The sequence below is a fragment of the Rhamphochromis longiceps genome, linkage group LG3, assembly GCF_057381845.1.
Source record: "Rhamphochromis longiceps isolate RC_006_pf linkage group LG3, R_longiceps_female_GT1.1, whole genome shotgun sequence".
In the NCBI taxonomy this organism is placed as follows: domain Eukaryota; kingdom Metazoa; phylum Chordata; class Actinopteri; order Cichliformes; family Cichlidae; genus Rhamphochromis; species Rhamphochromis longiceps.
Window position 1 is genome coordinate 11,299,496 of NC_140559.1, and position 16,194 is coordinate 11,315,689.

At 42.8% G+C, this 16,194-nt stretch overlaps 1 protein-coding gene across 2 annotated transcripts in view; it reads left to right on the forward strand.

The window, feature by feature from the left end:
• The window catches only part of LOC146672902 (protein NLRC3-like), a 43,352-nt gene extending 27,400 nt beyond the window's left edge, over positions 1 to 15,952 (forward strand). The window contains exons 7-9 of one of the 2 annotated variants that reach the window (XM_085401455.1): positions 10,608 to 10,781; positions 13,376 to 13,422; positions 13,571 to 15,952. In XM_085401455.1, the coding sequence (XP_085257581.1) occupies positions 10,608 to 10,781; positions 13,376 to 13,422; positions 13,571 to 14,112 (763 nt within the window). In that variant the 3' untranslated portion in view covers positions 14,113 to 15,952. Of the gene's footprint in view, positions 1 to 10,607; positions 12,153 to 12,199; positions 13,157 to 13,375; positions 13,423 to 13,570 lie in introns of those variants that run through there. The other variant, XR_014910386.1, reaches the window with a different exon arrangement.
• The last annotated feature ends 242 nt before the right edge of the window (positions 15,953 to 16,194 follow it).

The following is a 16,194-nucleotide window of genomic DNA, read 5'->3' on the forward strand; positions in this document are numbered from 1 at the left end:
TTGCCCTGAAGAAGCATGAGCAGCTTTTCTTTAAGTCCACTCGGTCCCTCCACACTAGCCCAGGACTGGTGAGGCAGACAACCCTGTTGATAACTGCCAATGGGACAAGGGAAGTCTGGGTCTGCTCTTTGCCGCTTTTACCTCTGTGGCTCTTCATGTGGCTGTCCTTCTAACCCAGGGGTGTCAAACTCCAGGCCTTGAGGGCCGGTGTCCTGCAGGTTTTAGATGTGTCCTTGATCCAACACAGCTGATTTAAATGGCCAAATTACCTCTTCCACATGTCTTGAAGTTCTCCAGAGGCCTGGTAATGAACTAATCATTTGATTCAGGTGTGTTGACACAGGTTGGGATCCAAAACCTGCAGGATACTGGCCCTCGAGGCCTGGAGTTTGACACCACTGCTCTAACCCATCTCAATGACAGTGGGATATGTCACTTGCATTGTGACAGTGCTTTTTCTCCATTCCCAGCACCTTCATAGGGTATTGGTCCTGTTAGAGCCTCTGGACATGGTACCAATGGTTACTTCCTCTTTAAAAGCTGGGTTCTTTTATTTATTGCCTTTGACAAACAAGTGGCCACTTTTCATCACTCATCCAAGTGACTTCTTCAGTCTCAGCTGACTGCAGGTTTCCCCAATCTTATAAACAGTACATTTGCATAATGACTGAAACCAGCTCACTGCAGAAACAATGGGCTGGGAGGTCAGTTCCTTAATCTTAATTATGCAAATTCTCATTACCATTGATCAACAACCACTGACCAAAACCCACTGATCAAAGCCCACTGATCAATGGCCATGAGTACCATTCAGAGTTGGGGAATGGCTGCAATCACAGCATTGTAAGATGGTGACAGATGTACCAAAAAGGTGTTTGACTTTACTGAGAAGGCTCGTCTAGCACAGCACAAGAAGACTAAGACCAGGCAACAAAGGAAGTTTGACTTACTTCTTGTACGTCGGAAACCACCGCAAAATACGGAGAGTGTCCTCAGTGGCTAGAAGAAAGAAGGATGTGATACCGAGGATGTGGACAAGTGGGTGAAGAATCTGTCTGACAGACAGTTCACCCAAACAGAGAAAAACATCCTTGCTAAAGGGTTGAATTTTGCTGTCACACCGAGACAAATCCCGCTAGTGGAGCTGATCACAGCCCACAGAAACTGCAAGCCTTCTCAGTAAAGTCAAACACCTTTTTGGTACATCTGTCTGTGAAGGTTCTCAGTCATCCAGGTCATCGTAGTCAAAGGAGCTTGCAAAGAAAAGCGTATGGACTTCTTTAAGTTGCTTGAAGACGTTTCACCTTTCACCTCCTCTCCCTGGCTGATTGGGACCCACACCCAGTTTCACAGCTTGGCTCAGGCAATTAGAGGATCATCAGGGGGTCCTTTTGTCCCTCTGTGGGGGGTCACTCCCACTAGGTTCAAATCTGGGACTCTCCACCATTTGACCTTAGAACTGAAGAAGCTTCTCGGATGAGAGGTGAAACGTCTTCAAGCAATTTAAAGAAGTCCAGACGCTTTTCTTTGCAAGCTCCTTTGACTTTTTGGTACATCCTTCGCCATCTTACAGTGCTGTTAAAGCAGCCATTCCCCAACTCTCTGTGAATGGTACTCATGGTCATTGATCAGTGGGCTTTGGCGTGGAATTACTAAATTTAGATACCCAGTGGTACAAAATACCATTAACTTTGGTCCCAGTGCTGATTGTCTTTTTGTTTGATTCCATATACTTAACTCATCTGTTTAAGCCAAGTGACTCTCATTCACTCTGTCACACGCATGCAGACTTTTTCATGCACAGAGGCACAGGGCTCCCTCATCCCATCTTTTAGAGAGAATGGGTAATTATATAAACAGCTTTCAGCGAGGCAGGGATTAGGTCCCAGAGAAAGTGATGCTGTCTAATGCTGGCATATTTCTATCACATACTGGAAAACAGAGCAGGAAGAACCAGGAAGAACATGGAGCGGGTGTGTGTGTGTGTGTGTGTGTGTGTGTGTGTGTGTGTGTGTCTGTGTCTGTGTGTGTGTGTGGTATCTAAAAATAAAATAACCAAAAATAGAGAGGACATAGCCTAACATATGAAACAGGAAAAGATCACTGTGTAATCCATTTATTTCAACAAAGTAACTGTATTCTGAATACCACCTTTTTAAACAGTAACTGTTGGGTCTGTGTTTCCACAAGCCCCGCTAATTCTAGAGACTTATTCATCATGAAGAAAATAAGACAGTCGATCGATCGATTATTTGAGCAAGGGAGGCCTCGTCTGTGTCCACCACGAAAATGACCCCCAGATCTGACCTCCTCCTGCTACCTTTTATTGAGACACAATTCACACAAAACACGTCAGAACAAAGCCACGCCCACATGGTCCTAAGACAAGGCATTTGTATGTATATGTGTGAACTTCTGTAAGAATGTGTATGTGTGTGTGTGTGTGTGTGTGTTATGTGAGAATGTGTGTGTGTGTGTGTGTGTGTGTGTTATGTGAGAATGTGTGTGTGTGTGTGTGTGTGTGTGTGTGTGTGTGTGTGTGTGTGTGTGTGTGTGTGTGTCAGACCTCCTGCTGACCAAAGGGTCGTAAACCCAGGAAGCTTACATCAAAAGAAGCAGATCTTCCAGATAAGATGTATCTGCAATAAAACATTTCACCCCCCCACCAGAACCTCGAGAATCTGGGGGGAAGGACAGTGGAATTTCTTTCATCAGAGTTAAACACTGTACAAATGGTAAACATAAAAATGACAAACATTTAACAATTTAACTCTAACAGTAGCTGAATATAGATACTTATATTTTGTATTTTAAATATGTAATGTATTTCGTTACTCCCCAACACTGTCTGTGTAAAGATTTATGTTTCTAAAGTGAAACAGTGAAAAATAACAGTACTGTTAATAAATTAATATGTTGACGTGTTACGACCCCCTCTGCTAGGCGTCAGGGAGGGAGTAACATACACGAGCCCCCAACACAAAACTGAGTAAAGCAAAAGGTTTTAATTACAAACTTTAAACAGAAAACCGACAGGGCTGTTCAACAGACCACTGGGCAGACAATTATTACATAAAGAAAGAACAGTCACGAGTAAAAGTTAAAGGGTAACTAAGGCAGGCTGGCCGCACACAAAATAAAAGCTAGGGTTTTAACTAAGGCAAGCCAGCTTCACAAAATCCTACCCACAGCCAGCTAGCAGCTCAAAACTCTAATCAGACTAAGTTTAAAGCATGCACCAAGATTCGACAAAGTTCAGCAATATGAACAAGTTCAACAAAAGATCGACGAGGGAGGCACGAAGGGCAAACTGCATGTTTAGTCCTAAGCAGCAGCCACTGAGTGAAGGACCTCCAGCCTTTTGTAGCCACAGGTGGGCACGATCAGCCACTGATTGCCTCTTGGAGCATCACGGGATCCCCGGGCAGCCAATCGTCCGTGTGGTCTGGCACACTTCATTCTGCATAAGAGAGGGTTGGCACGGGTCTCCCAGTAACCAATCACACACGAGTCCTGGAACACATTGATTTACCTAGAGGAAGGCGGGGCCACCTGAGGCCAGAGGCCGTAACAGACGTTGTACAGAAAGGCCAATTTTGGCACACATCTGTCCTGAATTCGTGAAATGACAAATGACCACAGGTCCAAGTGTGTCAAAACAATGATTTTATTAAACACACGTGTGGAGGAAATACACCGTCACAATCCTCAGCATAAATCCCCCCAAAAAGCATACTTAAAATGTTTTTATATGTCATGTTTTTATATCTCATGCATCAAAGCAGATACATAACATGCATAAGTTACAGTAACCACAGCTTTTCTGCTGACAATCTTTGACGCACACTCAAAAAGACATTTTCTCCGTCTCCACGCCAGGTGCTTCCTGTAGATCTTCTTATTCTCACTTATCTCTGGAACATCAGAAGCACATCCTACAAAAACTGTTGCTTATGCAGGCACAAAACGCAGTTACAAGAAAAATACGTCTTAACTCTAACCTAGAAATGTGTCTATATAATGTCTGTGTACGCAAGCGAGCTGTCACGACCTCACTGCATTCTGTCTCACCTCTTACCTCACCAGATAAAGCTTGTAACCTCCTACCAGACAGAAGGCCAACTCCTTTGTAAGCACATTTTCCCATAGGTGTAATAACATGATTGAAACTGTATGTTTAATAAATGGAATAAATATTTAATCAAATGCCACTGCTCAAAGCTTAATAACAGGATATAAAAATAAACACAATATAGAAATGATATAATCCCCACAATTCAAGTCAAAAACACATCAAACTTTAAGAGGTTTTTCCAAGGATGAGGAAGCAGACTCAGCCCCAAAACAGCTGAATATATGGATGGTTCCCACAGCAACCACAGCAGTGTGCTCTCAGTATACTTAGTTGTATAAAGGAGTTCGTGGTGTGTTGCACTGAATAACTAAGCAGCTGAAACAGCCTCATGTATGTTGACACAGGGAAAAAATAGTGTGCTGTTCACAGCAGTCACAGCTCGCTGCCTTCAACAGTCTCTTCCTTCCTTGTTTGGATGTCACTGATATCATCTTCTGCTCTCCCACTGACCACCTGTTGGAGGTAGCATGCTAAGATGGCTAACAGCAGCATCAGTACATGTAGTCCTTAGTGATGGAAACTGGAACCATGAAGTCAGTGATGCTGGAATAAGCCTCTCCACAGTGACACTAATGGTCACTATCATGACTCTTTGATGATATTCTGTAAAACACTGACAGACAAAAGTGTTGGACAAATCTGAACAAGTCTACTTATTATACACGACTGTCCATAATTCTGATGGACACATGTTTTGGAGAAACGCCCTCCCCCTGATGATCCTCTAATCACCTGAGCCAAGGTGTGAAACTGGGTGTGGGTCCCAATCAGCCAGAGTTTCGGGTGTGTTCATTGTGAAACCTGGCCCCACCTTATCATGCGAATTCCTGAGGTCAGATGACCCAGGATGTGAGTGGGCGTTAAGGCGTCTGGGAAGGATCTCAAAACTGGATTATAGATGGCAGAGAGTTGGTGTCGTAAACCCCGCCTCTGTTCAAAGATGGTCGCTCACAGTGGACATAGATGCTTCTTTCACTCCTCTTTCAAACCATCTGTCCTCTCTGTCCAAAATGTGAACATTGGCATCCTCGAAAGAGTGACCTTTATCCTTAAGATGCAGATGGACTGCTGAGTCTTGTCCTGTGGAGGTGGCTCTTCATGTTGTGCCATGCGCTTGTGAAGTGGCTGTTTGGTCTCTCCAATGTAGAGGTCTGAGCATTCCTCGCTGCACTGTACAGCACACACCACATTGTTAAGTCTGTGTTTTGTTTCTATTTTCTCATATTTTACTAAAAAAAATTAAAATAGTGTTATTTTGGCAAACTTTCTTGGTTTATATCATCATATAGGGACTCCTCAAAACAAGTTAAATATAAAAGATCTCCTTTTATCTACATTTGTCTTCTAGCCATAATTCTGTGTGTGTTACAGTCATTTTCTAACACTCGGAAATTTGGAGCCCTGGGTGATTGTCTGATAATATTTACTGTGAATTAAAAAGGGGGCATATTTACATTTAACTAACTCTACAGCTTCAGAGTCTGTAAGAAGGAACAAATAGTAGTATAAAGGCTTCTTGCATGGCTTCTTTATATGTGACATTGTAGCTGATTTAAGGCTGTTCGTGTGGGAACGTTTCTCAGCCTTGACTCATTTCATAAGGAATGATCCAGCAGCTCACATAAGACCATAAAAATGGTTAGTTTCAAATAATGCCAGGCAAAAATCGCATTCACATCAAATAAAATCAACCCTGTTAACAGTTCTTCATGTTTGAGACTGTCCACACTTAAAAATATTGAAGCTTTGAAAAAGAAAAAACATCACTTTGTAAATGTTCTTACTTTACAGAGTCAAATTATCTCTGTGGTCTAATGTTTAAATTGATACTGGTTTAACTTTCTGAGTCTGTGTGCGTGTGTGTGCAGTGTTGCCTTTTGCTGTTTTGTGGATCAGGTTTAAAACTACTTATAAACACACACACAAAGAAAACTCCACCAGAGCGCCTATTTCGGGTCACTTTTGCCGGTCCAAGCCCGGGTAAAGGAGCAGGGTTGGAATTGTGACATTAAAAAAAACAATAATTGCTAAAAGAAATTAATTTGTAAAATAAATAAACTAAATAAACTCAATAAACTCTAAATGCATTTAGGACGTTTTTTACTCACTTTATGTCTTTATGTCTTTATGTCTCTGCCACGATGTTATTTCTCTCTCCAACAACATAGGTTACAATTACATTAGCATGATCAATTATGCAAATTAAGCGATGACGTCATTTAGCAACTTCTAGCGACTTTTAGGACAACCAATAGCGATTTTCCTTACTGAGGAGTTGGCAACACTGAGTGTGTGTGTGTGTGTGTGTGTGTGTGTGTGTGTGTGTGTGTGTGTGTGTGTGTGTGTGTGTGTGTGTGTGTTTAGATGTTTTTGTCTGAGCTCCCATTCAGCAGCATGTTGGAATGACATGTACGAACATGTTTGAGCTGCAGGCAGCTGTGTGTGTCAGGTATCACTTGGGAAATGTGTGTATGTGTGAAGTAATTACAGCCACTGTGCAGCACAGTGTGCTACTGACTGTGTGTGTGTTACCATGACTGAACAGCATCTGCAGACATATGTAAGTCCTTAGATATACGTGCATGTTTGAGTATGTGTGTCTCTTCTTGTATTTAATAGTGATGTGCGGATCGATCCTGAAATATCGATTCCTCCGATACCAATCATTTATGTTCCAGAATCGATTCTCACATTAAAATATTGATAGTTTAGTAATTTAGAGTAAATTTGTAGTTTATCATTAACAGGAACACAGTGGAAAGAAACGATAACATTCGGATTGTCTACATTCAAAGGAACTACTTCCTCTTCCGCCTTTCATAGTCATGTGCGAAATACGGCTGTATAAATGTCTCGCAGCCCCTTGGCGCGCGCACTCACAACAATGGCTGAGCATAATTGTGCGGATGTATTTTACCTCCACAAACAGCTGAGACGTGGTTTGGATACATGTGGCAAAAAAAGTGAGGTGTTGTGGCCATACTTGCCAACCTTGAAAAAAAAAAAAGAAAAAAAGTTTGTGTTTTGGAGTTTTGTCTTTCAGGTGAACCAGTTTCTGTCTGAGCGTGTTGCTGGGTCTGAAATGCACCGGGATGTCATGCTTGGAGAAAACTCTCCTGAGTTTTTCTGATACACCGGCTACATAGGGGATGACAATGTTGTTGCGTCTGTCCTTCTTATCCTCCCTCGCTGGTGTCTGGTCTTCTTTTCTGTGCCTCTTTGCTGACTTTATGAACGCCCATTTAGGATAGCCGCACGTTTTGAGTGCTTCCTTTACATGTGTGTGTTCCTTCTTTTTCCTTCAGGCTTAGAGGGAACATGTTCTGCCCGGTGGTGTAGGGTCCTAATTACTCCAAGTTTGTGTTCCAGAGGGTGATGGGAGTCAAAGAGGAGGTACTGGTCCGTATGTGTGGGCTTCCGGTAAACTTCGATGTTGAGGTTGCCGTTCTCTTCAATGTGCACAGCGCAGTCCAGGAAAGGCAAACAGTCGCCCTTTGTGTCTTCCCTGGTGAACTTGATGTTTTTATCCACAGAGTTAATGTGCGCAGTGAAGGATTCCACTTCTTGTGTCTTGATTTTGACCCAGGTGTCGTCCACATATCTGTACCAGTGGCTGGGTACTCTTACTTTGAAAGAGCCAAGAGCCTTCCTTTCCACTTCCTCCATGTAAAGGTTGGCTACAATAGGTGACACGGGGGAGCCCATGGCACAGCCATGTTTTTGTCTGTAAAAGCCTTCGTTGTATTTGAAATATGTAGTGGTGAGGCAGAGGTCTAACAGTGTGCAGGTCTGATCGGGTGTGAAGTTGGTCCTGTCCTCCAAGGAGCTGTCTTCTTGTAGTCGTTTTCTGACAGTCTCCACGGCCTCCGTGGTGGGTATGCAGGTGAAGAGAGAGACTACATCAAAGGACACCATGGTTTCATCTGGATCCAGGGGAAGTTTCTGGACCTTGTCGGTGAAGTCAGTGGAGTTCTTGATGTGGTGTGGGGTGTTCCCCACGAGAGGAGCAAGGATGGTAGCAAGGTGTTTTGCAATGTTATAAGTGGCTGAGTTTATGCTACTGACTATGGGTCTGAGTGGGACAGCTTCCTTGTGCATTTTAGGAAGTCCGTAGATGCAGGGTATGGCATCCCCTGGGTAAAGGCTGTGATATGTAAGGCGGTCAATGATTTTGTCCTTTTCAAAGTCTTGAAGGCAAGCTATAACTTTCTTTTTGTAGCTGCTTGTGGGGTCTCGCGTTAAGGCTTCGTAGGTATTGTTGTCACTGAGGAGAGTAGTGATCTTTGTATGGTAATCTGTAGTGTTTAGGACCACGGTGCATCTTCCCTTATCAGCTGGTGAAACAGTGATGTTGTGGTCTCTTCTCAGGGAAGCGACGGCCTTCTTTTCTTGTATTGTGAGGTTAGACGGAGGGACTTTGGCACTGGAGAGGGTGGCTTAGACTTTCATCCGGATTTGCTCTGCTTCTGTCTGTGATAATTTATTAATCCGTATGGCGGTTTCTGTGGCTGTGATGAGGTCCACTATGGGCAACTGTTGTGGAGAAATGGCAAAATTGAGTCCTTGAGATGCATTATGTTGGTTTTTAGGTTTTCTGGGAGTTTGTGTCATCAGGCTTGTTCTACACACTGTCAATCAAAGCTACAAGCTGGCATGGCGTTAGCTTTGATTTGAATCACTTTTAAAAAGGTAGATTTCCATGAAAAGACTAAATTTGTTTTCTTTCTTTATACAAAGTTCATCCCATTTTCACAGGCTCATTCTGACCAATCAGAAGCCTCCATTTCATGCACATTGTAGCAACTTCCACAGTCGCTAGAGGCCGAGGATGGAGCCTGCCTATTTGCATGACACGCTGTCAACTTTACGCAATAATGCGAGAGGTGGAATTGCTTACTTGTTTATTAAAGTGCTTTGAGAGTTTACAGAGTAATGTGATCGGCTCACGATTCAGACTCTTAAAACATCACAGGCTCTAATGCAACAAGGGGAAACTCGTTGTGCAGCGGTCAACAAAAACTACGGCTACCCAGCCCTCCTCTCTGTCAAAATCAAACCAGTGAATGACAGACTGACAACGCCCACTTAATTTCACCGCTAGCACCCACGTGACTTCCGTTACACATCACCATAGCAACCAAACAAATGAAAACCCAGTGATCATCAAAATTCAATACATTTAATTATGGGTCCTACACACATCTTTAAGTCGTCCTCTGCTGAACATCTTCTGAACCATTAAGAAACTTTCCTGAACTTTATCTTCTAACACTGGCCTGATGTTTCACTGTCAGTCTGGAGTTTGGCACATAGTGTTTGTATGCAAACTGTAGTGGGTCCTGGGCATGCTGTACCTGTGGTCGGAGGATGTCAAACCTGTTGAAGACGTAGTTGAGTTTGTTTGCCTTCTCCACATTCCCCCCCCAATGTGCTGTTCTTGGTGTTGTGGCCCGTGATGGTTTTCACATCATTCCATTCCTTATGGAATTCCTTATGTCACGTCACATGACTCATACATTTTGATTAGCACCCAAAGAACTAAAGAAAGGCTAAAAGGACGTTCAGCCAATCAAATCCCTCCTAGGAACAGGAAGTCTAGAGAGGAAATGGAGCAGAGAAGGAGAATCACCAGTTTAAATGTCTGAATTTTAAACTGGTGACCCTCTAAAGAGGCTTTTATTGACTCTTTCTGTTTTCATTACAGGTTTTTTCACAATTTAAACTTTTTAATATCAGATTGAGAAATAACTTTTTAGTTATTTCTACATTTGACACAAATAATGACTTTCTGACTTGACTTTGGACTAATCTAACAACTCAGCCTGGCTATGTTGGACTTGGTGTGGAAGCAGCTCCCAGTTTGAGTTCAGGAGACAGACACCCTCTCTACTTTGAAGATCAGCTTCAAACTTTCCTTTTTGATAAAGCTTATAGTTCGAGCTGGATCAGGTGACCCTGAACCATCCCCTAGTTATGCTGCTATAGGCTCAGGATGTTGGTGGACTTCCCATGATGCTTCTGCTCTTCTTCTCCACTCCCCTCTTTTCACTCCTGGTGCTTTTATATGTCACTACTGCATGTCCTTAACTTTTGTCTCCTCTCTCCCTAGTTTGTATTTTGTTCTTGTCTCTCTGAGCTCATCTCTTCTCTTTCCCCTCACCCTGCAACCAGTCATGGTAGATGCTTCTCCTGGAGCCTGTTTTCACTGGGAGGATCTTTGTGTCAAAGGGAGTTCTTCCTTCCCACCATCACCAAGTGCTGCTCACAGTGGATTGTCTGATGGTTGGGGCTTTCGCTCTATATTGTAGGCTGTTACCTTATACTGCTAAACAACTTAAGATGACTGCTGGCGTCTGTTGGGAATTGTCACTTATACATACAGTTACATTGAATGGATGTAAATTGATAGATGTTATTGTGACAAAGAGAAAATGATTGTTGACAGATGGATTGTTGTTTTGTGTGTCTGCAGTCTGTCAGGCTGTCTGATCACAGAGGAAGGCTGTACTTCTCTGGCCTCAGCTCTGAGCTCCAACCCCTCCCATCTGAGAGAGCTGGACCTGCGCTACAATCATCCAGGTCACTCAGGGATTAAGCTGCTGTCGGCTGGACTGAAGGATCCAGGCTGGAGACTGGACACTCTCAGGTATGGAGAGAATGTCTAATAGAGGAGGAACAGATGGAAACATTTCCTGTGTCCTTCACTCACTTCCTGTTTGTTTCCTGCGGCCTCCAACCTACTTAGCAGTAGCTGGCAATTCCTATTCACCTAAAATTAGCATTAGCCACTAATGGCATTTTACTAAGCATTAATTCCTCACTAATATAACACTAATTCACATCAAATTAGCTTTAGCTGCAAGCATCAGCCAACTTAGAACTAGCTGCAAACAATGTTAAAAGGGAAGTGAAAAGTTTTAGCATTATCGGGTAATGCTAACTCGCATCAAATTAGCATTAGCTAATAAAAGCAGCCTTCTTAGCATTAGCTGCTCACATTGTTATAATGCAAGGGGAAAGAGTTAGCATTAACGGATGATGCTAAGTCACGTCAAATTAGCATTAGCTAGTAATGGCAGCCTACTTAGCATAAGTCCTCACATCGTTATAATGCAAAGGAAAATAGTTAGCATTATTTGATAATGCTAATTCACATCAAATTAGCAATAGTTATTAACGGTAACACACATCACATTGTTAAAATTGAAGGAAAAATAGTATAAGCATTAGCTACTCATATTTTTAAAATATAAGAAAAACATTGTTAGCATTAGCGGATAAATTAGCATTAGCTAATAACGGCACCCTATTTAGCATTAGCCGCTCACATTGTTAGAAATTAAGACAATATGGTATTAGCATTAGTTGCCAATGCTTATTCACCTAAAATTAGCATAGCCACTAATGGTAGCCTATTTAACATTAACTCTTCACATCGCAGGGGAAAAGTTAAAATTGAATGAAAAATACTGTTCACATTAGCTACTCATATTGTTAAAAAGTACGAAAAAAAATTGTTAGCATAAGCGGATAATGCTAATTCACCTCAAATTAGTATTAGCTAATAACGGCAACCTACTTAGCATTAGCTGGTCACATTGTTATAAAGCAAGAAAATATGGTATTAGGATTAGCTGCCAATTCCTATTCACCTAAAATTAGCGTTAGCCACTAATGGCAGTCTACTTAGCATTAAATCCCGACTAATATAATGCTAATTCACATCAAATTAGCATTAGCTGCAAGCATCAGCCTACCTAGCACTAGCTGCTCACATTGCTATAAAGCAAAGGAAAACAATATGAGTATTAGGTTCTAATGCGTATTTGCCTTAAATCAGATGTAGGTGCTAATGGCGGTCTACTTAGCATTAGCAGCACAGATTGTTGTAATGCTAGGGAAAAGAGTGTTAGCATTAGCCGTGCACATTTTTTAAAGTTAAGGGAAATAGTGTTAGCATTAGCTACTCACATTGTTAAAAAGTAAATGTTAACATTAGTGCATAATGCTAATTCACGTCAAATTAGCATTAGTTAATAATGACAGTCTATTTAGCATTAGCAGATAATGTTGACCCTGGCCCATTGGAAAAGTTCAGAACTAAAGATTTAGGAGTGTTTCTTGATAGCTCTTTCTCATTTGAGAAACAAATAAATTCGGTTATTAAAACCAGATGTAAGGTTTATATTGTTGACTGTCATTTATGCTTAGAAATATTTACTCATATATGCTTAAAGTTTTATAATCGATTGCATAATGATAGAGGTTTGATCCTTAGTAGTCTGTAAAGACTCTGTGTGCCTTCCAGAGTGCTCTGGCATGCACACACCACTTGGGGTCATGAGAGAGGTCGTACCCTCTCTTATTGATTTATGGTATAGGAGGACACCTACTCTGTGTCTGGATAAGTATAAGAGGCCTTTGTTAGGGGGACCGCTGGACTCTTAGCACCAGCTTTGGGGTCACAGGGTCACATCTTGAACACACACACACATACCTACACTATGCACAGACTGGTACTCTTTGTTCATACCTGTGTAAGACGTCATATGTTAATGAACTTGTGCATATTCATGTAAGCTCAATAAAGAGCAGTGTTACGAGGGAGCAGACGAGAGCGACTGAGGTCAAGTGAAGGAACGGCGCTGTCACAGTTCTCTCCCTCATCAATTGTCTGGTTCCAGCGGTGGGTCTGTGCTAGACGACCCATCACCAGCTTCTTCCACTGGTTACCAGTACGTGGTAGAATCCACTTCCAGATCTGGTTGTCTTTAAATCTGTGAATGGATTGGCTCCATCTTATCTCTCTTTAACAAAAGAATCCAAGTGGAGCCCTCAGGTCTGCAGATAAGCAGCTTCTGACCAGAACTAGACGTAAAAACAGAGGTGAGCTTTATCGATGGCTGCAGCCAAACTCTGGAACAGTCGCCCTTCACATCAGGTCGTCACCAACACTGGACATTTTTAAAAGCCGGTTGGAAACACATTTGTACTCTGTAGCTTTCAATCCTGACCAGTCTTTATAGTCATTACTGTGTATGTTTCCTATTTTCTCTCTACTCTGTGCAGCACTTTGGCTCAAGCTGTTTTTAAATGTGCTGATAAATAAATGTAGATTTCTTTGAATAAAACAGTGGAGCCGAGCTTTGAGCTCAGTGTGTAACAGTGTGTGTGTGAGAGCCATGTAATGTCCATGTGTGCATGCTGACTGTGCTGCTCTGACCCCCCTCCTCCTTTCAGGGTGGAGCCTGCTGGAGTCCGATGGTTGAGACCAGGTCTGAGGAAGTGTAAGTGTGTTTTTAATGGGATTCATGAAAACAAAGCAGCACACATTCAACCATCTTCATCATGTCAGGAGTCATCATCAAAGTGTCAATCAATGAACAGATGATGGATCAATAACTGCAGCTGGATTGTGTTTGTTCTCTCCATCAGATTCCTGTCAACTCACAATCGACACAAACACAGTGAACAAATGGCTCCAACTGTCTGACAACAACAGGAAGGTGACACGTGTGAAGGAGGTTCAGTCATATCCTGATCATCCAGACAGATTTGAAGTTTATCATCAGCTGCTGTGTAGAAATGGTCTGACTGGTCGCTGTTACTGGGAGGTCGAGTGGAGAGGAGAGGTTAATATATCAGTGAGTTACAGAAGCATCAGAAGGAAAGGAGGCAGTGCTGACTGTGTGTTTGGATGGAATGATCAGTCCTGGAGTCTGAGCTGCTATAATGATGGTCCTCAGTCTGTCAGGCACAATAAGATACAAACACCCATCTCCTCCTCCTCCTCCTCCTCCTCCTCTGTCTCTAACAGAGCAGCAGTGTATGTGGACTGTCCTGCTGGCACTCTGTCCTTCTACAGAGTCTCCTCTGACACTCTGATCCACCTCCACACCTTCAACACCACATTCACTCAAACTCTTTATCCTGGGTTTAGAGTCTGGTCTCGTGGTGGCTCAGTGTCCCTGTGCTGAGTGGAGTGTAAAGAGTGTCTCCTGTTACAGAAACACTCTGACTGTTGAACAGATAGTTCAGTCTGTACATGTCTGTCTCTTTCACTCACAAACACGTTTTCAGATTCATGGATTCAATCAGTTGATGTTTGAAACTCTTCTAAATGATTCCTTGTAAACTTCTTCAGTCACAAACAAACAGGAAGTGATGTCACATGTGTTCCTGTCCACACAGCAGAATGAGTCTATTGCTGACAGTGATGTACAAACAGAGTGAGCATTTCTGAGGCCCAAAATAAACTGAGTAGTTCACTGAATGAACAATGGACTGTGAGCTCAGTTCCTTCATCATTAGTATGGATTATATATGTATATGTATTATATTAGTATCATATATATCAGGTGCTGCTGCTTTCAGTCATTGTGCAAATGTGCTGTTTGTAAGCTTGTAAAGCTGCAGTCAGCTGAGACTGAAGAAGTCACCTGATCAGTGAGCAAACGTTTCTGAAAACGTCCAGATGAACAGAATCAACCTTTTGGGATCAGCCAGCAATGCAGCATCATTGTTGTTCAGCTTCAGAGGTTTGCAGGAATGAACTGATGACCAGAAACAGCTGCAAAGTCCAAGAAAATACCAGCTGGAGTTCAGCTGCATTTGAAGAAGTCAAAGAAAAGTAAGGATGGCAAAGGGCGACGTTTTCTTCCAAAGAGCTGCAAACATGGTCGACGCCTCATTAGAAGAATCATCTGGACATTTGTGAGGAACTCTGACCAAGAAAGCAACGTCACACAGATCCAACAGACAGTTTCCATGACTGCAAGTGTTGAGTGGAAAAATGCTACATTGCATTATTGCATCCTCTCACCACAGGAGGCGCTGTTGGCACCACTGATTGCTGATCAGCTGTTCTCTGATGATCTGATTGATACTGTGAATAACGGGACTCACTGAACTCTGTGACACAGTGAAGATTACAGAGTTTAACTTCAACATCTGACTGACGTCACACAGACAGAAGGATGAACCAGTGAGGCACAGAACACAGTTACTGGAGATACTGGATCAGCTCCATGTGAACCTCTGATGGAGAAGCTGCTGAGCCAGAGAAACATCAGGACATGACAGCAGCTGCACTTATCTAACAACATGTAGCAGAGCTGATCTATGTTAGAGGATCTATCACAGCAGCTGAAGCCAAAGTCCAACACTGGATACCAGCTGAGCCTGTGCTGAGTGTAGTGTTACAGGAAAAGGGCAGAAACACTGGTAGCTCCCAGTGATGCTGACTGGGGCACAGAGCTGAATGATGCATCATCAGGACACTGTTTCAGTCTGACTGACAGAGAAACCTGTAGCTGTATCTACATGTGAGGCAGAGGCCACACAAGCAGCTTTCTATGTTTCACAGTGACTGAGATCTTCAGTGGGGGTGGACATGCTCCTGTACAGACCTCTGAGGAGAACCAAGGTGCAGTCAAAGAGTCCAGTCTGTCCTCACAGATGTGAACATGTGCTTTCATCAGGTCTGCTGTCAGCTAGCAGGCTCACATCAGAATCACTGTTCCTGAAAAACACAGTCTGTGTGACATCATCAGTCAGCTGATGGTCCCAGATCTGAATGGTTTCTGTCTCTACTGAGGAAGTCAGAGAATATCACTGAGGTGTGGATCAGGTCTGAGTGAGCTGTGGAGGGACAGCTTTAAACAGTCCACAGGTCTCACGTCCTGCTCAGTCTGGTAGCAGATACCTCGTATTGTTCCAGATGTGCTGACATCAGCAGCAGCAGCACAGCTGTGTGATACCATGAATCTCAGTTATTGATCCAACACACAGTAAATACAAAGATCAGGATTTCTGAGAGTAATCGTTATGAGTCTGAACACATGATCACTGAATGTTAGTCTCCACAATAATAAGCTAACACAAGCAAACACAGCTTTCAGCTCTTATTTTGAAACTGGCTTATTTAGAGAGCTGTGATGTGAGCGTGCCTGGCTCTGAGGCACTTGGGTCAGCCTCTGTTGTTTAGAAGTGTTACAGACTGTGAATGACACAGACCTGTCAGTTTCCATGTTTGTCTGTAACACAGCTCAGGGCTCCAT